Here is a 22,418-nt window from a genome sequence, read left to right as displayed (position 1 = left end):
TTACTGGGGTAATAGACAGATGGGTCTTGTTGTTGATAGGCTGACAATCTGACAATGGAGTCGTGGTGGCTCGCCTGCTGGCAGGCTGCTAAGGTTGTCAAGCCAGCCTCGTGGCTATTAGTGGTAAGGTGGCTACTGGGGGTGTTGTGGTAGGACTTGGGTGAAACTCCTAGGACCTTGGACACAGTACAACCCAGCCGGCCAAACTGGAAGTCATCTATGGGTTCCGTTTTAATGGCGGGAGCTGAAAATAACAGTAAATCAGAATTAGACTTTGGATGATCTGAGTTTTAAATGACAGTTGGCGCTAAAAACAAGTTAAATGGATAGTTCACACAAATTACAAAATGATATATTGTCCACAGAAAGCCCTCTAGCCTTTTAGGTTTAGGTTGCCTCTGGGCACGTGCCTTGCCTTGACATGGGCTAATTGATTGACTGACATAACGAGATGAAAACTGCTGATGCACAACCACATTTCTAAATTGCACGTTGTGTATTGTACTATGCTGTCTCTCAACAGTAAGTTCAGACCCTGACTGACTTCCTACACACAGCACGCTGCTTACTCTGTGTTTAGGCAGATGCGGCACCGATTGCCAATATGTAATTTTGTAATTTGGGGGAACTATCCCTTTAAATAGTAAGCAATGGGATAGTGATAAAGTTACTTAAATTTAAGGTGTGGCCGTATCCGGTTCTAAGAACGTCAAAAATATATAAGGCGTATGGATGGACTCACCTGTTAAAGGAGTGTAGGTGCTGCGCCTGACTGCGTTTCCTCCTCCCGTTGATCACATAGAAGTTAACTTTAGCCGCGTGATAAATGGTGTGATCTCGATATGGAGGGATCTCAACAAACAGCATGCTCTTGATATAATATGGTACAGTAGAACATCAGTCATTTGTCATAGAGTATCACTGGGCGACAGTGTGAACTGTGGATATGCCATGTCGCGTGAGGCTGTGTGAGATGCACTACAATATCAAAAGTATGTGGTATTCGAAAATCATGGGTATTAATATGGAGTTGGTTCCCCCCTTTGCTGCTATGAAAGCCTCCACTCTTCTGGGAAGGTTTTCTAATATATGTTTGAACATTGCTGCAGGGACTTGCTTCCAGTCCTGGCTCGCAGTCGGTGTTCCAATTCATCCCAAAGGTGTTTGATGGGGTTAAGGCCCATGGTTCTCTGCAGGCCAGTCAAGATCTTCCACACCAATCTCGACGAACAATTTCTGTATAAACCTCGCTTTGCGCACAGGGGCATTGTCATGCTGAAACATGAAAGGGCCTTCCCCAAACTGTTGCCACAAAGTTAGAAGCACAGAATTGTCTAGAATGTCATTGTATGCTGTAGCGTTAAGCTTACACTTCATCCGCCAAACCTAGATTCTCCAGATGGTGAAGCGTGAATCATCATTCCAGAGAACGTGTTTCCACTGCTCCAGGGTCCAATGGCTTAGGCTTGTGTGCGGCTGCTCGGCCATGGAAACCCATTTCATGAAGCTCCTGACGACCTGTTCTTGTGCTGTTCTTGTGCTGACGTTGCTTCAGCACTCGGTGGTCCCGTTCTGTGAGCTTGTGTGGCCTACCACTTCGTGGCTGAACCGTTGTTGCTCTTACACATTTCCACTTTCCACTTCCACTTACAGTTGATCAGGGCAACTCTAGCAGCACAGAAATTTGACAAATGTACTTGTTGGAGAGGTGGCAACCTATGACGGTGCTATGTTGAAAGTCACTGAGCTTTTCAGCAAGGCCATTCTACTGCCAATGTTTGTCTATGTAGATTGCATGGCAGTGTGCTCGATTTTATACACCTGTCAGCAATGGGTGTGGCTGAAATAGCCAAATGTACTAATTTCAAGGGGTGTCCACATACTTTTGTATATATGTAGAAGAAGAGGAGTTAGGTAGTACTTTATAAAGCCAGTAGTAGTTTAATGTCACTGTTCATAAATGTGTTAGGACAATAACTCACTGATTGGCTTTTGTCTCGGTCTACTGATGCTTCCACGTCCCAAATCTGCAGCCCATCTGAAAGAAACATAATGCAATGCAGTGTTCCATTAGCATAAATGGAATAAATTGAATTAAATAATAGGAGTGGAGAAGAGATTGATATGAACAAAGTCTAAAAATTAGCAGGGAGGGATGTGAAGGCAGCTAGAGTAGTAAAACTGGAGTAACATTCTTGTATTTATTTAATAAATATTATCTTAAACAGGAGCTAACGAGTGTATTTATAATCAAATGGAACCTTTTGGATCCGACCAAAACACAAATGGCACAAACAAAGTAATGTGGTGGTAGCAACAAACTTAGCAATTACATGTTTCATACTCAGGATGTTAAGAAAGCCTTTGTAAATCTATCAAGGTCGTGAGGTTTTATGAAAACCCCCTATCCACCCCCAGTTTCTTCTCAGTAACTGGCACGAAGGCAGTATCAGTAAAGATTCTCTGTCATCTCTGCTCTAGTATATTCCCATCTCAACTTTTACCTACTGCTCACAGCCCATGTTTTGAGTAAAGTGAGACAAAAAAAAACTTTGCTTGAAGATGATATCTGTGGTTTGTCTAACCACATCCTCTCGCACTAAACCACATGGTAAACAAGAGAGCAGTTTACAAACTAATAATGGTACTTATATTCTGCACCCACACCTTGTTACGTGACACTACAGAGGCATCATAATCCTGTAGTGACAATACAATGATGGAAAAGAATCATTGCAATATGTAGGCCCTATGTGGCTCAGTTAGTAAGAGCATAGAGCTGGCCATCATAAGATCATGGCTTCAATCCCTACAGGGATCACATACATACACTGTACTGTAAGGTTGCTTTTGAAAAAGTGGTCTCCTAAATGGCATATGATTGAATATTACAGAACATTTTGATCTAGTCATTATTTTAATTTCTGCTGTTATTTGAGCATGTGCAGTGCATCCCTATTTTGTGACTGTTTGAACTTGGGAGTAGTGCGTCACTGTAAACCTGTTATCTAGAGCAAATGTTCTGGGAATTGACTTCTCAATAGGACAACTATTACACAATAGTTATCAACTACTGCTGTACAAAGTCAGTGGCCTTGTGGTTTGAGAGTCAGAGATCAGAAGGTTGGGATTTGATTCCTGGCAGAGTCATACTAAAGATGCCATTACTAGATACAATGACTTGCTTTTGCTTGCTCTTTGGAGTCTAGACCAGGTTCATGTAAAGCCCAACTGCTGATGTAAAAAGAGCTTTGTATATTTAATTGATTGATTGGAAATTCCTCACCAGGTGTATTCTTCGTGAACACCACCTTGGAATAAGAGGTGAAGTTCTGTCCGGTCAGTATCATCTGCTGTCCCCCTAAAACCGAGCAGCGATCTACGTCCTGACTCTCTACAGTGGGAAGCTGGTGGGCCAACCTCTGGGCTGTGGAACCACAGTAGAATATCATTAGGAGAACATTAGAAGAACCATAGGAGTATATTATTTACAATCCGGGGGTGACATTTTGCACAAGCAAATCACTGTGAGCAAAATAACTAATATTTCAAAAAGACAGGAAGACATAGACAGGAAGGCAGTTTACTAAATTCCAGTCATATAATCCTTATATAACATTACATTACTGAAGAAAAGGTTTGGATTAAATTGCTCTGCAGTTTATTATTATTATTATTTGCAGTAGTTATAAATCAGGTTGCTGGAACAAAAGTTAACTTACAACATTCAATGGGAAGGGAGGCCACTTGAAGAGAGACATACTGTCCTCCTGGATGGGGAATATGGACCCGGAATACCAGACGGACACAGGTATTCTTCCGTCCGATGTCTGTCTCTCCTGTCCTCAGCTCAATGTCAGCGTTTCTCAGCTTTAGGATCTCAGCACAGTCAATCCTTTACATGGGAAGTGAACATTTATTTGATTAATTATTTTATAACCTAGCTCTGAAAACATCTGTGTGTGTACTGCACTGTCTCTAATGTGGCAGCTCTCCTTACACTGCTCTCATGTTGTTCTTGGGCTCCAGATGGATCTCCAGGATGTTGGTGCTATTGACCATTATCTCGTTGCTAGGGGTGGTGACGGTTTTCCCCATGATGCGGTGCACATGGTAGAAGGCATGGGGCTTGAGGAGCCTCTTGTCAGCTGTTCCGATGAACACCAGCAGACCCAGTGGAGCTTTGCCTCTGTACCCATGAAGCTGTCAACAACAAACAAACAGTTTAACCATTAATACTGGAATCTGCCACATCCGTTTGGGATTGGTTCGACAGAGAGCATAGCGGGATATCTTAAAAGTTTCCTTACTCTAACCCGGAAGCTTATAAGAAATCCCGCTATGCCCTCCGACGAACCATCAAACAGGCAAAGTGTCAATACAGGACTAAGATCGAATCATACTACAGCGGCTCCGACGCTCGTTGGATGTGGCAGGGCTTGCAAACTATTACAGACTATAAAGGGAAGCACAGGCGAGAGCTGCCCAGTGACACAAGCCTTCCAGACGAGCTAAATTACTTTTATGCTCGCTTCGAGGCAAGTAATACTGAAACATGCATGAGAGCGCCAGCTATAACGGACAACTGTGTGATCACACTCCCCGCAGCTGATGTGAGTAAGACCTTTAAACAGGTCAACATTCACAAGGCTGCAGGGCCAGATGGATTACCAGGACTTGTACTCCAAGCATGCGCTGACCAACTGTCAAGTGTCTTCATTGATATTTTCAGCCTTTCCCTTTGAGTCTGTAATACCAACATATTTCAAGCAGACCACCATAGTCCCTGTGCCCAAGAACACTAAGGTAACCTGCCTAATTAACTACAGACCAGTAGCACTCATGTCTATATCCATGAAGTGCTTTGAAAGGCTGGTCATGGCTCACATCAACACCATTATCCCAGAAACTGTAGGCCCACACTCAATTTACATACCGACCAAACAGATCCACAGATGATGGAATCTCTATTGCACTCCACACTGCTCTTTCCCACCTGGACAAAAGGAACACCTACTGTATGTGAGAATGCTATTCATTGACTACAGCTCAGTGTTCAACACCATAGTTCCCTCAAAGCTCATCACTAAGCTAAGGATCCTGGGACTAAACCCCTCCCTCTGCAACTGGATCATGGACTTCCTGATGGGCCACCCCCAGGTGGTAAGGATAGGTAACAACACATCTGCCATGCTGATCCTTAACCCGGGGCCCCTCAGGGGTGCGTGCTCAGTCCCCTCCTGTACGCCCTGTTCACTCATGACTGCACGGCTAGGCACGACTCCAACACCATCATTAAGTTTGCCGATTACACAACAGTGGTAGGCCTGATCACCAACAATGACGAGACAGCCTATAGGGAAGAGGTCAGACACCTGGCAGTGTAGATCCAGGACAACAACCTCTCCCTCAATGTGATCAAGACTAAGGAGATGAATGTAGACTACAAGCATAGGAGGACCGAGCACGCCCCCATTCTCATCGACGGGGCTGTAGTGGAGCAGTTGAGAGCTTCAAGTTCCTTGATGTCCACATCACCAACAAACTAACATGGTCCAAGCACACCAAGACAGTAGTGAAGAGGGCATGAAAGGATTTGGCATGGGTCCTCAGATCCTCAAAAGTTTCCACAGCTGCACCATCAAGAGCATCCTGACTGGTTGCATCACTGCCTGGTATTGCAACTGCTCAGCCTTCGACCACAAGGCACTACAGAGGGTAGTGCGTACGGCCCAGTTCATCACTGGGGCCAAGCTTCCTGCCATCCACAAGCTTCCTGCCTCCGCACATTGACTCTGTACTGGTACCCTCTGTATATAGCCTCACTATTGTTATTTTACTGCTGCTCTTTATTTATTTAAATTTCTTTCTTTTTTGGGGTGGTATTTTTCTTAAAACTGCATTGTTGGTTAAGGGCTTGTAAGTAAGCATTTCACTGTATGGTCTACCCCTGCTGTATTCGGCAAATGTGACAAATACAATTTTATTTATTAAAACAAAAGATGTTACCGCAAACAACGAACACGGTTCTTCCCCCCGCCGACATCATTGCACGTGCGATAGAACAGCAGAATATGTACTGTGTCCTCTTTACTACACAGCTTTGGCATTCATTAGGCTTTTATACACGAGGGTAAATAATCATATCTCTGACCATTTCTTTCCCATTATGAACTGTGCACCACATTCTAATGTGTAATCTACAGTAGCACAATTAATTCTAGACATCTACACATCAAAATATGAAACTGTTGAAATCAGAGACATCTATAATTACTTAGGGAACATCGAGGGATAAATACTCAACAATATCACAGTTCTTATCCATTACATCATGAAGGAAAATTACTTCATTAGGTTACGAAAGGCCAACTCTGACATAATTATTTGCATATGTAGCGGATGGCTGATGATTAGCGGATGGTTAGCGTTGCTACTGTTGCCCTGGACCCAGAAATGCCTTGGCTTTCACATCATGGAATGAGAAGACCGTTCATTAATTTAGTAACTATACATCAAAACCAACATGGCTTAGTCAATATGTCCCTGAAATATCTTCTACTGGATTTCCCATCAGATGAAAGTTAACCTCGATCCAAGGCTCAATTGCTCGAGAGCCTGCTGGGGATGAGATAAGTTGAAAGGGTTCACCTTGACATCAGTAAAGGATGATTCCAGCAGGATTTGAGTGTGAGATGCTAGATCACAAATCAACTTACTAAACTGGGAGTCTCCTTTACTTAAGACTCATGTACTCTTCCTCTCAAACTACTTGAATAGAACATTGTAGTAAATAACTTATTGTAAAGATGAGTGCATGAGAGTATGGGCGTTTTCACTTATCCCCTGTATGATCTGGATCCACGAGTGTTTGGTACCCTGATCTGTGCTATAAAGCATACGTGAGTAGTGAGTCCAAGATCCAAGACCAGAGTTCTAGGTATTGTGAGGGGCAGTGCGAATCGCGTGTAACTTTTTGCTCGTTACAAACAAGCTAGCTTGCTAACGTCATGTAGAATGAGCATCTTGCAAATCCTACCCCGAAACAATTATTGTTAGGTCTTGTAAAAGCTAAACTTATTTTGTATAATTCTCACAAACACTCCAGGAAACCGATTTCATATGTGAAAACACCCTATGTTGGTTTAACTGTGCTGTGCTGGTTTTGTGGTTGAATGGGTGTAGTCATAATAACGCAGGCTGATACAAGGATGTTCATATACATATTGCAGCTGGGCACCTGAGACAAACAGACACAATGACAAGGAAACACCTCCACAGACACATATTTATACACACGGGAGATCAAGCTTCACTATACATTTACACACTCAAACATCCACACAGGCACATTGTCAACACCCATCCCCACAAACATACATACCTAGATTAAACACACACCTCCCCTCCCCACACCCAGTACCTGAACCACAGTGTGTCCTCCACCAGGTGCTTTGACTGCTCCCCTGCTGCCCTATGTCTCAGAGTGGGCACGGCGGTGCTGTTAAGGCTGCTGCTCCAGACAGGGCTCATATTGGTCTGAGTGACTGGGCAATTGCAAATCTAGAGGGGGCAGAGATGGCACAGGAATGCTACAGAAGAGGGAAGAGAGAGATTTCACTGGTTATAGCGGAGTAAGATCATTAGTAACATTACAAGAATTACAAAACACATATCAGAACATGAAATCACAATTTCAAATGCAATAGGATTTTCCTAATACTGCTTCTTTACATAGCCTGTCATTAAATATTCATTCTTATGAGGGATCATCATTCCCATAGCACATTATACCTGATTGCTCCGTGGGCTAGTGGAACTGGCCAGGCAGATGTAGGGAGGATGTAGGTCTCAGCCCCAGCTTTGCCTCTCCTCCCCTGCTCCATGATAATATAATAATAATAATATATGCCATTTAGCGGACGCTTTTATCCAAAGCGACTTACAGTCATGTGTGCATACATTCTACATATGGGTGGTCCCGGGAATCGAACCCACTACCCTGGCGTTACAAGCGCCATGCTCTACCAACTGAGCTACAGAAGGACCATGAGGTGCACATAGCCATCCCCCTGGCTCTCTCTGTACGTGTAGCACTCCATATTGGGCTGCACCATCTTGGAGGGCACCGCCCTGGGCAGGCCCGAACTGGGGCTGCTCAACACCTCTTCAAGGCTGGGAGTCTGCTCATGGGCATTGGCCTGTGGGTCAGCCTGGGCCTGGGGTCCTTGGAGGTGGTGGGGCGAGGGGCTGAGGCTCCGGGAGCGCTGCTGCTGGCTGGTGGTCCCAAGGCTGGGGCCGCTGTACTGGTCGTAGGTGCGTTTGCCCTGAGGAGAGGCGGAGCGAGAGCGCGGGTGGGTATGGGAGTGCTGGGAGGATGACCGCTGACTCTGCAGTACCAGGAATGTCTCCTCTGTGATGCTGGTGCACGGGGACGTCCCTGGGGAGGAGTGAGCCATGGACATGTGGATGCCTTGGAGGTGGTCCAAGGTGGTCAAGCCTACCGCCCCCCCATCACCATTGGGAGGTACACAGGGAGAACAAGACTCGGACAGCCAGCCCGTGGAGGAGTTGCTGCTGGCAGGGCTTGGGCACTGAGGCTCTCGATAGGCTGTATTCTCATAGCCAGACACAGACAGGGCCGTCGATCTGGGGCTGGCATCCAGGAGCTGAGTCCGGTGAGGGTCCCCAGATGGGGTGATCTCAATCCTGGGGCTGGGGGAGGGAGCACCCTCTGGCCTGGAGGGGAGATCCAGCGAGTTATACCCAGGCCCAGACAGGCAGTCAGTGACAAGCCCATGGTAGTAGGACTGACTGGAGGTTATATGGGCACAACTGGAACTGTCCTCACAAGAGTAGGGCACCATAGATGGAGGGTTGTGATCATCGTGAGGGGGAACCCCTGAGTTGTCTGTCAAGAATATGGAAGTATGAAGGGATTACTCATTTAGGCGAGTGCATCGTGGATTGCACCATTTCACGATCAGAATGGAGATTTTTATTAGTTTTACTAATTACCATACGCTTTCCATTTTAGTGACAATATTTTTTGTTCTTACAATTTTTTTTATGGACATCAAGCAATTACACGTAATAATAGGAAACATGTTCCTAAAATAGCAAGCATGTCTAATTGATGGAGTGACTCCATCATTCACCACTGGTTCAACCTGGCTTAATATAAACTCAGTCACAAAACCATGGATTTGAACAAGCAAGAAAAAGCTAATCGAAATATATTATTTTACATTTTGTTTTGTGACTGTAGCCTTTTCTGAGTAGCGTACAAAATATGACTTATGATAAGGCTACTTTTGTTTTGTAAATCCTGAATAAAAATCCACGTTATAAACTCCAATTTAAACCTTTAATTATTTTAACCCCAAAAGAGTCGTTGGAACACATGATTGACTGCACTTCTGGAAAATGCTTGCAGCCTTACCTTCATTCCCGCGAAAGTCATCCTCAGATGGGTTGTACAAAAACAGGTAGGAAAAGTCCAACTCCTCTTCACTGTTATCTTGACCAAGACCTTCCACAAGCTCCAAAGAATTTGGATCATTCTCTTCGTAGATGGAAGTCATCCCACGCATGTAAATTGTTTATCAAAATGAAAAGAATGACAAAACACCAATAGTTACATTAAATGTGTTTACTTTCCCAATGATATAAACTGCACATTCTCTCAACCAAATTGCAACATCAAAAGTCAAGGCTAATGGTTCCAATGAAATTTGACAGCGACAATTTTTTCAAAATCTGTCGATATGGCTTCCTGCTTTTAAGCTGTTGCATAGACTAATTGAGGCAGATGATTCAGTGGTGATGCAACTTTGTATCAAATGTTTTGGAATGTTGCTGAATAAAATAAAAGACACTGAAATGGCTACTGCGTTTTGCATTTCAGGTGTAACAAAACTCTAGAACTACTTCACTATTAATAGACCTATTATTTCAGAATCATTTGACACAGTTACCTTTATGTTTTAGATGCGACATGATATGATTGACTGAGCCTGAAAACATGTTCCATTTTGGAAGCATTAAAATAATATAACTGACTTGGCTGCTTTCTGTCACAAGTGGAATTGATAAACTTGCAGTATATGGAAAGCTGTTGGCCTATTTCATTCATGACATACAACAAGTTACTAATCCAGTGGGTGGTGCTACTGTTCACATTGGCGATTTTAGCATGTACATCTTGATGGGGATAACTCAAAAAAAGAGTTTAGATGCATGCCAGCAAAGACACTATACAACAAACACAACACTAAACAATACAATAATTGCACTATAATGGTGACATACAGTACCCACAAACTGTTAGGGCCTACATAAAGCTGTCCCAACAGCAGAGGCCCAACAGCAGTCCCAAAACTTTACCACTGCTACACCTGGTTATCAGTAGATCCTTGTCTGACAGAGAAACAATTAGTTCAGCTTAATTTATTGCCTTTAAAAAAACATAGCTGATTCGGCTGACTTGCTTAAACAAATGTGGTTTCTGTTGTCAATTGAGACCTACAAACTATGGCATAAGGGGGATTAAAGGCAATCTGTCATTTCGATTAAGACATTAATGAGCGTGTGAAAATATATATACATAGTCATTATAACTATTTGTTCAGCACTTTTGAAATGTACAGCAACAGAATTCAGAACATGGGCCGTTCTTACAGCATTCTCCCTGTACACCAAGTCAGATACAAATGATAAATAAAGGGGGCATATAAGCAAACAATGACATTTCTCTAAAACAGGCTATAGGCTACATGTGCACCACCAAGTCAGAACAGTAGGTTAAGTTAAGAGGGGAAAAGGGACAAAATAATAAGGGTGAGGCACATGGACTACTAACAGCTTACTACAGAAACATACTCTTCGCATTACTTTCTTAGCTACATTATACATATCTCCCTGGCATATTACATCATTTATGCAGCAGCATGCAATACAGTTTTTACTCACCTTGTTGTGCTGTGCTCACTTGAACAGGAAGTTGGAGCGGTGGTCCTTCGTGGGGAAATGTTGTCATCAAAGTCTGTCATTCTCTGGATTTATGGTGCTTTCAAGACAACTGGGAACTTGGAAAAAAACAAGGTTGATCCATGACGTCAGTAATCTTCAGGTCGGAGCTCTAGAAAGAGGCCCGAGTTCCCAACTTAGAATTCCAAGTTGGATGACCATTCAAAACGTATTTTTACAGTCTAACTTTTTCAGAGTTCCCAGTTGTCATGAACTCACTTAAGTCTGAGATTTCCCAGTTCTGAGTTTCCAGTTGTTTTGAGTGCAGCAGAAGTGATGCTGGATTGACAGCATGACCAATGTTGAATGTTTATCCTTTTAAACTTGGAAAATAGGCCCGTAAACCCAGACTTGGACCACACACCCACTCAAATCAAATCAAATGTTTATTTGTCACATACACATGGTTAGCAGATGTTAGTGCGAGTGTAGCGAAATGCTTGTGCTTCTAGTTCCGACAATGCAGTAATAACCAACAAGTAATCTAGCTAACAATTCCAAAACTACTACCTCATAGACACAAGTGTAAGGGGATAAAGAATATGTACATAAAGATATATGAATGAGTGATGGTATAGAGCGGCATAGGCAAGATACAGTAGATGGTATTGAGTGCAGGATATACATATGAGATGAGTATGTAAACAAAGTGGCATAGTAAAAGTGGCTAGTAATACATGTATTACATAAGGATGCAGTAGATTATATAGAGTACAGTATATACGATGAATAATGTAGGGTATGTAAACATTATATTAGGTAGCATGGTTTAAAGTGGCTAGTGATATATTTTACATCATTTCCCATCAATTCCCATTATTAAAGTGGCTGGAGTTGAGTCAGTGTGTTGGCAGCAGCCACTCAATGTTAGTGGTGGCTGTTTAACAGTCTGATGGCCTTGAGATAGAAGCTGTTTTTCAGTCTCTCGGTCCCAGCTTTGATGCACCTGTACTGACCTCGCCTTCTGGATGATAGCGGGGTGAACAGGCAGTGGCTCGGGTGGTTGCTGTCCTTGATGATCTTTATGGCCTTCCTGTGACATCGGGTGGTGTAGGTGTCCTGGAGGGCAGGTAGTTCGCCCCCGGTGATGCGTTGTGCAGACCTCACTACCCTCTGGAGAGCCTTACGGTTGTGGGCGGAGCAGTTGCCGTACCAGGCGGTGATACAGCCCGACAGGATGCTCTCGATTGTGCATCTGTAGAAGTTTGTGAGTGCTTTTGGTGACAAGACAAATTTCTTCAGCCTCCTGAGGTTGAAGAGGCGCTGCTGCGCCTTCTTCACGATGCTGTCTGTGTGGGCGGACCAATTCAGTTTGTCTGTGATGTGTACGCCGAGGAACTTAAAACTTACTACCCTCTCCACTACTGTTCCATCGATGTGGATAGGGGGGGTGTTCCCTCTGCTGTTTCCTGAAGTCCACAATCATCTCCTTAGTTTTGTTGACGTTGAGTGTGAGGTTATTGTCCTGACACCACACTCCGAGGGCCCTCACCTCCTCCCTGTAGGCCATCTCGTCGTTGTTGGTAATCAAGCCTACCAATGTTGTGTCGTCCGCAAACTTGATGATTGAGTTGGAGGCATGCGTGGCCACGCAGTCGTGGGTGAACAGGGAGTACAGGAGAGGGCTCAGAACGCACCCTTGTGTTGAGGATCAGCGGGGTGGAGATGTTGTTGCCTACCCTCACCACCTGGGGGCGGCCCGTCAGGAAGTTCAGTACCCAGTTGCACAGGGCGGGGTCGAGACCCAGGGTCTCGAGCTTGATGACGAGCTTGGAGGGCACTATGGTGTTAAATGCCGAGCTGTAGTCGATGAACAGCATTCTCACATAGGTATTCCTCTTGTCCAGATGGATAAGGGCAGTATGTAGTGTGGTTGAGATTGCATCGTCTGTGGACCTATTTGGGCGGTAAGCAAATTGGAGTGAGTCTAGGGTGTCAGGTAGGGTGGAGGTGATATGGTCCTTGACTAGTCTCTCAAAGCACTTCATGATGACGGAAGTGAGTGCTATGGGGTGGTAGTCGTTTAGCTCAGTTACCTTAGCTTTCTTGGGAACAGGAACAATGGTGGCCCTCTTGAAGCATGTGGGAACAACAGACTGGGATAGGGATTGATTGAATATGTCCGTAAACACACCAGCCAGCTGGTCTGCGCATGCTCTGAGGGCGCGGCTGGGGATGCCGTCTGGGCCTGCAGCCTTGCGAGGGTTGACACGTTTAAATGTTTTCCTCACGTCGGCTGCAGTGAAGGAGAGTCCGTATGTTTTAGTTGCGGGCCATGTCAGTGGCACTGTATTGACCTCAAAGCGGGCAAAAAAGTTATTTAGTCTGCCTGGGAGCAAGACATCCTGGTCTGTGACGGGGCTGGTTTTCTTTTTGTAATCCGTGATTGACTGTAGACCCTGCCACATACCGCTTGTGTCTGAGCCGTTGAATTGAGATTCTACTTTGTCTCTATACTGACGCTTAGCTTGTTTGATTGCCTTGCGGAGGGAATTTGTATTCGGTCATGTTTCCAGTCACCTTGCCCTGATTAAAAGCAGTGGTTCGCACTTTCAGTTTCACGCGAATGCTGCCATCAATCCACGGTTTCTGGTTTGGAAATGTTTTAATCGTTGCTATGGGAACGACATCTTCAACGCACGTTCTAATGAACTCGCACACCGAATCAGCGTATTCGTCAATGTTGTCGTCTGACGCAATACGGAACATATCCCAGTCCACGTGATGGAAGCAGTCTTGGAGTGTGGAATCGGATTGGTCGGACCAGCGCGGGAGCTTCTAGTTTTAGTTTCTGTCTGTAGACAGGGATCAACAAAATGGAGTCGTGGTCAGCTTTTCCGAAAGGAGGGCGGGGCAGGGCCTTATATGCGTCGCAGAAGTTGGAATAGCAATGATCTAAGGTTTTTCCAGCCCTGGTTGCGCAATCGATATGCTGATAAAATTTAGGGAGTCTTGTTTTCAGATTAGCCTTGTTAAAATCCCCAGCTAAAATGAATGCAGCCTCAGGATATATGGATTCCGGTTTGCAAAGAGTCAAATAAAGTTCGTTCAGAGCCATCGATGTGTCTGCTTGGGGGGGAATATATATGGCTGTGATTATAATCGAAGAGAATTCCCTTGGTAGATAATGCGGTCTACATTTGATTGTGAGGAATTCTAAATCAGGTGAACAGAAGGACTTGAGTTCCTGTATGTTGTTTTGGCCACACCACGTCACGTTAACCATAAAGCATACGCCCCCGCCCCTCTTCTTACCAGAGAGATGTTTGTTTCTGTCGGCGCGATGCGTGGAGAAACCAGCTGGCTGCACCGTCTCCGATAGTGTCTCTCCAGTGAGCCATATTTCCGTGAAGCAAAGAACGTTACAGTCTCTGATGTCCCTCTGGAATGCTACCCTTGCTCGGATTTCATCAACCTTGTTGTCAAGAGACTGGACATTGGCGAGGAGAATGCTAGGGAGTGGTGCACGATGTGCCCGTCTCCGGAGTCTGACCAGAAGACCGCTTCGTTTTCCCCTTTTTCGAAGTCGTTTTTTTGGGTTCGCCGGCTGGGATCCATTCCGTTGTCCTGGGTGAAAGGCAGAACACAGGATCCGCTTCGCGAAAGTCATATTCTTGGTCGTACTGATGGTGAGTTGACGCTGCTCTTATGTTCAGTAGTTCTTCTCGACTGTATGTAATGAAACCTAAGATGACCTGGGGTACCAATGTAAGAAATAACACGTAAAAAAAAAAAAAAAACTGCAAAGTTTCCTAGGAACGCGAAGCGAGGCGGCCATCTCTGTTGGCGCCGGAAGGCTAGTGATTGCTTTGCAATGCTTGCAGTTTGCCACTGATTCTTTCCTAACCACTCATTAGTGAATTTCTGTCACGAATCCCGTTTCCTGAGTCTGTTTTTTGCCTGTGTTGTGTCCTGGAGTGTTTTTTTCCGGCATCCTGGAACGTACCCTGTCTGGTTGCCGGGCAATGTAGCCAGTTAGGAGTTCTGATTACCCGCACCTGTATCCCATCAGCTATCTGCACACCTGGTCCTGATCATCATCTCTCCTCTTCATAAGCCCGGACCTGACATCCATTCCCTGCCGGATCGTTAGCCATGAACAGTATGTTGTGCCATAGTATCAACCTCAAGTTGGATATAATTTTTTACATATTTTTTTACGTATTGCTTGCCTTAAACTTACCTCCGTTTGTTCTGTCTTCAGTTACTCACCCGGATCATTTACCCCATTCCCGCCTGGTCGTCGGAGGATTCCGCTTCCCCATTGGATCCACCTATTTACTCCCATCAACTCACCACCACTGCCCGCTACACCACCTGGATATATCTACCCATTCACATTCACTTGTAAATAAATACTCACCTTCTTCCTACTCTCCTTGTCCTGGTCTGCTTCTGGGTTTGATTTTGAAAGAACGTGACAGAACGATCCGGCCAAGGATGAACCCAGCGGACCTGGACTCCGTTTGTCATGCCATTACCCAGCAGGGGAAGACATTGGAACAACACAAGACTGCGCTACAGGAGATAGCGGGTTCAATCCAGAACTTATCTGCTAGCTTGACACAAATCCAGGATCAGCTCAGTTTGCCGGCGATTCATTCACCACCTGTTTCACCCATCTCACCTGCCGTGTCTGGTGCGGTTTCCTTCCGTGAACCCAAGGTACCGACGCCTGATAAATATGAAGGGGATTTGGGAAGATGCCGTTCGTTTCTTATGCAGTGTGGGTTAGTGTTTGATCTGCAGCCCCATTCTTACGCCACTGACAAGGCTAGCATAGCCTTTGTTATTGAACTGCTGCGTGGAAGAGCTCTGGAATGGGCTTCAGCCGTTTGGGAACGACAGGAGACCTGCCTGGCTTCATACCAGGAGTACACGGGAGAGATGAGAAAGCTTTTTGACCATCCAGTCCGAGGTAAGGACGCAGCTAAACGTTTGTTCACTCTTCGCCAAGGAGCTCGCAGTGTGGCAGACTTTATGATCGAGTTCAGGACATTGTCTGTGGAGAGTGGTTGGAATGAGGAGTCACTACAAGCGGCCTTTTACCAGGGGTTGTCAGAGCAACTCAAGGACGAGCTGATATCCTATCCAGAGCCTAGTGACCTAGACAGCTTGGTCACTTTATCTATTCGGGTAGATAATAGAGTCCGAGGGAGAAGGAGGGAGAAGCAGTGGGGCCCATCCAATCAATCAGCAACTCGGTTACCATTCGGTTCAGGAAGTGAACCAGAACGTACTGATCGTTATTCCCCACACGGGATTTGTGGAGGGGTCTTGCCACCAGATCCTGAACCAATGCAAGTGGGGAGACACGGGCTAACTAAGGAGGAGCGCCAACGTAGACGTGAGACCAACAGCTGTCTCTACTCTGGTAGCTCGGGACATTACATCTCCGCTTGTCCACAGCGCACGTTAAACTGCCTTGCTCGCTAGTTTTGGGAGGAATTTTAGCGAGCCAGTTTCAACCTCTCAAAGATCCTGTCAGACCCCGTTTTCCTGCGACCCTTGTGAATAAGGATCAGCGCTTAGAGATGAACGCTTTTATCGATTCAGGTGCCGATGGCAGCTTTATTGATGCCGACTTGGTGGAACAGCTGGGGGTTTCCAAGGAGCAATTGCCGGAAGCCATTGAAGCAACCACTCTGAACGGCAGTAGTCTGGCACGGATCACTATGAGGACTGAACCGGTTAAGATGTTGTTGTCGGGGAATCATTCAGAGTTTATCTCCTTCTTCATTCTGTCCTCGCCCCATGTTCCTCTGGTTCTTGGTTACCCCTGGCTGAATGAACACAATCCCTCATTTGATTGGAAGACGGGTAAGGTAACTAGTTGGAGCATTGATTGTCATGCTAACTGCCTTAGGACTGCCTGTTCTCCTGCCGTTTCCAGTCAAGTCAGTGACTCTGCTCCTCCTGATTTGTCCCTGGTTCCAGAAACATATCACGAGTTGGGTGAAGTATTCAGTAAACAGAAGGCTCTGTCCCTTCCTCCCCACCGACCTTATGACTGTGCGATGAATCTGTTTCCTGGAGCTGCCTTTCCCAAGGGACGGTTATACAGTATCTCTCGACCTGAACGTGAGGCATTGGAGACCTACATCAAGGAGTCTCTATCTGCAGGTCTCATTCGGCCCTCGTCATCACCTCTGGGAGCAGGTTTTTTTTGTGAGCAAGAAGGATGGCTCTCTTTGACCGTGTATTGATTATCAGGGTTTGAATGATATTACGGTCAAGAACAAGTATCCCCTGCCCTTGATGAGCTCGGCTTTCGATTCTTTACAGGGTGCTACGGTTTTTACGAAGCTTGATTTACGTAATGCTTATCATTTGGTTCGGATCAAAGAGGGGGACGAGTGGTTGACTGGGTTCAATACTCCGATGGGACATTTTGAGTACCTGGTGATGTCGTTTGGACTGACCAACGCTCCTCCTGTGTTAAAAGTATGGTGAATGACGTTCTGAGAGATATGATTGGTATTTTTGTGTTCGTTTACCTGGATGATATCCTCATCTTCTCGAAGGAGCTTTCTAGCCACGTTCAGCATGTCAAGCGGGTCCTTCAGCGGTTATTGGAGAACCGTCTGTTCACGAAGGCTGAGAAGTGTGATTTTCACGCCCACACGACGTCCTTCCTCGGGTACATCATCTCCAGGGGAGAGATAAAGATGGACCAAGAGAAGGTTCGGGCGGTTCGGGATTGGGTCCAGCCCGGTACGAGATTGCAGCTCCAGAGATTCCTGGGGTTTGCAAATTATTATCGGAGGTTTATCCGTGATTACAGCCGGGTGGCCGCCCCTTTAACTGTACTGACGTCTTGCACCAGAAAGTTCTGTTTGTCTCCTGAGGCAGACCGAGCATTTCTAGATTTGAAGAGCCGATTCACCAACGCCCCGATTCTCTCTCAACCTGACACTTCCCGTCAGTTCCTTGTGGAGGTGGATGCGTCTGATGTGGGGGTGGGCGCCATCCTGTCCCAGCGTAGCTCCACTGACGGTAAACTCCATCCCTGCGCCTTCTACTCTTGTTGTCTTTCTCCAGCTGAAAGAAACTATGATGTGGGTAACCGGGAGCTTCTCGCTGTGAAGCTTGCCTTGGAGGAGTGGCGTCACTGGTTTGAGGGAGCGGAGCAACCGTTTGTGGTCTGGACTGACCACAAGAATCTGGCTTACGTGCAATCGGCTAAACGTCTCAACTCCCGTCAGGCCCGGTGGGCTTTGTTTTTTGGACGCTTCAATTTTTCCCTGACATTCTGACCTGGGTTGAAGAACGGGAAGGCGGACGCCCTGTCCCGGATGTTCTCCAAGACGGAGGAGAGTGGGGCCAAGACTGAGACGATTCTTCCCCAGAACGTTGTCGTGGGAGCCGTTACATGGAGGATTGAGGAGGAGTTGATGGCGGCTCTTCGGACACAGCCCGGGCCCGGTAACGGTCCACCCGGTCAGTTGTTCATGCCTGAGTCTGTTTGTTCTGCTGTCCTTCAGTGGTCCCACACCAGCAAGATAGCTTGTCACCCTGGTGTTGCTCGGACTATGGCGCTACTGCGCAGACGATTTTGGTGGCCTGCCATGGGAGAAGATACCCGGAGGTTTGTTGCCGCTTGTCCTGTTTGTGCGCAGAATAAGAGTACCAATCGGGCCAGCTCTGGGCTTCTTCACCCCCTACCTATTCCCCGGCGACCTTGGTCGCATCTGGCCCTGGATTTTGTCATGGGGTTGCCCTCTTCTGTTGGTAACACGGTTATTCTGACCATTGTGGATAGATTCAGCAAGTTTGCCCACTTTGTTCCCCTCTCCAAGCTGCCTTCTGCCACTGAGACGTCCGAGATCCTGGTTAGGGAGGTGTTCAGGGTCCACGGGTTGCCCTGTGACATTGTTTCTGACCGTGGTCCTCAGTTTACCTCTGCTGTCTGGAAATCCTTCTGTTTGGCCATTGGAGCTACAGTCAGTCTCACATCTGGATTTCACCCCCAATCTAATGGTCAGGCGGAGAGAGCCAACCAGAAGATGGAGTCCACGCTGCGCTGTCTTGTTTCCTCTGATCCCACCTCTTGGTCCTCTCAATTACCCTGGGTCGAGTATGCTCATAATATTCTCCCTTCATCTGCCACTGGGATGTCTCCCTTCCAGTGCCTGTATGGTTACCAACCTCCCTTGTTTCCTTCTCAGGAGCGGGATCTCTCGGTTCCTTCTGTCCAGACCCACATTCGACGTTGCCACCGCACCTGGCATCGGGCCAGGAAGGCCCTCCTTAAGGTTTCTGACCGGTATCAGATCCAGGCGAATCGTCGCCGTATTCCTGCTAATACCATCGGAGATAGGGTTTGGTTGGCTACACGGGATCTTCCTCTACGGACTGAGTCGAGGAAACTGTCACCGAAGTTCATTGGTCCGTTTGTAGTCGAGAAGATCATTAATCCTGTTGTGGTCCGACTCAAGTTGCCTGCTACACTAAGAGTACATCCCACCTTTCATGTCTCCTGCCTCAAGCCGGTTCTCCTCAGTCCTCTGTTGCCCCCTCCTCCTCGGATGATCGGAGGTGGTCCTGTCTACACGGTACGCCGCATCATGGACTCCAGACGGCGGGGTCGAGGGTTCCAATATTTAGTGGATTGGGAGGGATATGGTCCTGAGGAGAGGAGTTGGATTCCTTGGCGTCAGATCCTTGACGATGTCCTGCTTCGTGACTTTTACCGCCTCCACCCTGGCGGTCCGGGTAGTCCGCCCGGTGGCCTACGTTGGAGGGGGGGGTACTGTCACGAATCCCGTTTCCTGAGTCTGTTTTTTGCCTGTGTTCTGTCCTGGAGTGTTTTTTTCCGGCGTCCTGGAACGCACCCTGTCTGGTTGCCTGGCAATGAAGCCAGTTGGGAGTTCTGATTACCCGCACCTGTATCCCATCAGCTATCTGCACACCTGGTTCTGATCATCTCTCCTCTTCATAAGCCCGGACCTGACATCCATTCCCTGCCGGATCGTTAGCCATGAACAGTATGTTGTGCCATAGTATCAGCCTCAAGTTGGATAGATTTTTTAAATATATATTTTTTAACGTATTGCTTGCCTTAAACTTACCTCCGTTGGTTCTGTCTTCAGTTACTCACCTGGATCATTTACCCCATTCCCGCCTGGTCATCGGAGGATTCCGCTACCCCATTGAAGTCACCTATTTACTCCCATCAACTCACCACCGCTGCCCGCTACGCCACCTGGATATAATCTACCCATTCACATTCACTTGTAAATAAATACTCACCTTCTTCCTACTCTCCTTGTCCTGGTCTGCTTCTGGGTTCAATTTTGAAAGTACGTGACCATTTCTGATTTCCAACTTGTTGTGTAATATTTTACCAATGGCCGATGAGCACCGAAGTTTACATACACTTAGGTTGGAGTCTTTAAAACTCGTTTTTCAACCACTCCACACATTGCTTGTTAACAAATTACAGTTTGGCAAGTCGGTTAGGACATCTACTTTGTGCATGACACAAGTCATTTTTCCAACAATTTTTTACACTTAATCACAATTTCAGTGGGTCAGAAGTTTACATACACTAAGTTTAGTGTGCCTTTAAACAGCTTGGAAAATTCCAGAAATTGATGTCATGGCTTTAGATTCTTCTGATAGGCTAATTGACATCATTTGAGTCAATTGGAGGTGTACCTGTAGATGTATTTCAAGGCCTACCTTCAAACTCAGTGCCTCTTTGCTTGACATCATGGGAAAATCAAAATAAGTCAGCAAAGACCACAGAAAGCAAAATGGCGAACTCCACAAGTCTGGTTCATCCTTGGGAGCAATTTTCAAACACCTGAAGGTACCACATTCATCTTTCCAACGATAGTACGTAAGTATAAACACCACGGGACCACGCAGCCATCATACTGCTCAGGAAGAAGTTGTGTTCTGTCTCCTAGAGATGAACGTACTTTGGTGCAAAAAGTACAAATCAATCCTAGAACAACAGCAAAGGACTTTGAAGATGCTCGAGGAAACGGGTATAAAAGTATCTATATCCACAGTAAAACAAGTCCTATATCGACATAACCTGAAAGGCCGCTCAGCAAGGAAGAAGTCACTGCTCCAAAATCACCATAAAAAGCCAGACTACGGTTTGCAATTGCACATGCAGACAAAGATCGTACTTTTTGGATAAATGTCCTATTTTTGTTTCATCAGACCAGAGAACTCTTTGGCAAGCCAAAGAACACCATCACAACCGTGAAGCACGGGGGTGGCAGCATCATGTTGTGTGGGTGCTTTGCTGCAGGAGGGACTGGTGCACTTCACAAACTAGATGGCGTCATGAGGTAGGAAAATCACGTGGATATATTGGAGCAACATCTCAAGACATCAGTCAGGAAGTTAAAGCTTGGTCGCAAATGGGTCTTCCAAATGGACAATGACCCCAAGCATACTTCCAAAGTTGTGGCAAAATGGCTTAAGGACAACAAAGTCAAGGTATTGGAGTGGCCATCACAAAGCCCTAACCTCATTCCTATAGAAAGTTTGTGGGCAGAACTGAAAAAGTGTGTGCGAGCAAGGAGGCCTACAAACCTGCCTCAGTTACACCAGCTCTGTCAGGAAGAATGGGCCAAAGTTCACCCAACTTATTGTGGGAAGCTTGTGGAAGGCTACCCGAAACATTTGACCCAAGTCAAACAATTTTAAAGGCAATGCTACCAAATACTTATTGAGTGTATGTACATTTTTGACCCACTGGGAATGTGATGAAATAAATAAAAGCTGAAATATATAATGCTCTCTACTATTATTCTGACATTTCACATTGTTAAAATAAAGTGGTAATCCTAATTTTTTACTAGGATTAAATGTCAGGAAATGTGAAAAACTGAGTTTAAATGTATTTGGCTAAGGTGTATGTAAACTTCTGACTTCAACTGTAAGCATCACAAATAACGTATTATTAGCAACGCCAGCTTGCTTAGCCTGCTAACTAAAATCTCATTGGTTGAAGAGTTGTGCCGAATACAACGGCACTCATGTTATAGTTATGACTTCACCAACCTGGAGACACGAGAGCCAGAGTTAGCAATCCTTAGCCGTAGATCAAGGGGTCTCAAACTCCCGGCCTGCGGGCCAAATGCTTGTCTTAGTAAATGCCGCCCACTGCCTGCATAGTTCCCTTAGAGGTGGGTGGTATTTCTCAAAGTGAACCCTGTTCTGGTTTGATATTGCGGGAAGCATGTTGTAATCGTAGCGATAGGCACACAAAGCATAATAACACTTTCCTATTGGGGAGCACAGAGGATGACTTCTCCTACTCTGGAGTTACACCTGGCACCAGCTCTCCCTTATCACAGGTGAGGGGGTTTCAATGTGGGAGGGGATATGGGTGTTGTTGTCACATCAATGCAAATTAGGCTAGAGGC

General features: G+C 45.9%; 1 protein-coding gene and 1 pseudogene across 2 annotated transcripts; both read right to left on the bottom strand.

Moving 5' to 3' along the window:
- Window positions 1–110: 110 nt before the first annotated feature.
- Window positions 111–7,886, bottom strand: LOC124004136 (annotated as a pseudogene).
- On the bottom strand, window positions 7,430–11,129 carry LOC124002999 (nuclear factor of activated T-cells, cytoplasmic 2-like). 2 transcript variants are annotated; one of them, XR_006833181.1, is made up of 4 exons: window positions 10,972–11,129; window positions 9,443–9,565; window positions 7,795–8,911; window positions 7,430–7,592 (listed from the first exon to the last, which is right to left on the bottom strand). XR_006833181.1 is itself a non-coding variant. In XM_046310887.1 (3 exons), exons 1-3 carry the CDS (start codon window positions 11,036–11,038, stop codon window positions 8,037–8,039), a joined length of 1,065 nt encoding a protein of 354 aa, XP_046166843.1. In that variant the 5' UTR covers window positions 11,039–11,129; the 3' UTR covers window positions 7,430–8,036. The 2 variants fall into 2 exon arrangements, 1 of the variants encoding a protein (XP_046166843.1); XM_046310887.1 differs by having other exon boundaries at window positions 7,430–8,911.
- Window positions 11,130–22,418: the final 11,289 nt, after the last annotated feature.

Source organism: Oncorhynchus gorbuscha, linkage group LG18 (assembly GCF_021184085.1).
Source record: "Oncorhynchus gorbuscha isolate QuinsamMale2020 ecotype Even-year linkage group LG18, OgorEven_v1.0, whole genome shotgun sequence".
NCBI lineage: Eukaryota > Metazoa > Chordata > Actinopteri > Salmoniformes > Salmonidae > Oncorhynchus > Oncorhynchus gorbuscha.
Note: the sequence above shows the minus strand (reverse complement) of the source record. Positions and strands in the feature narration are given on the sequence as shown.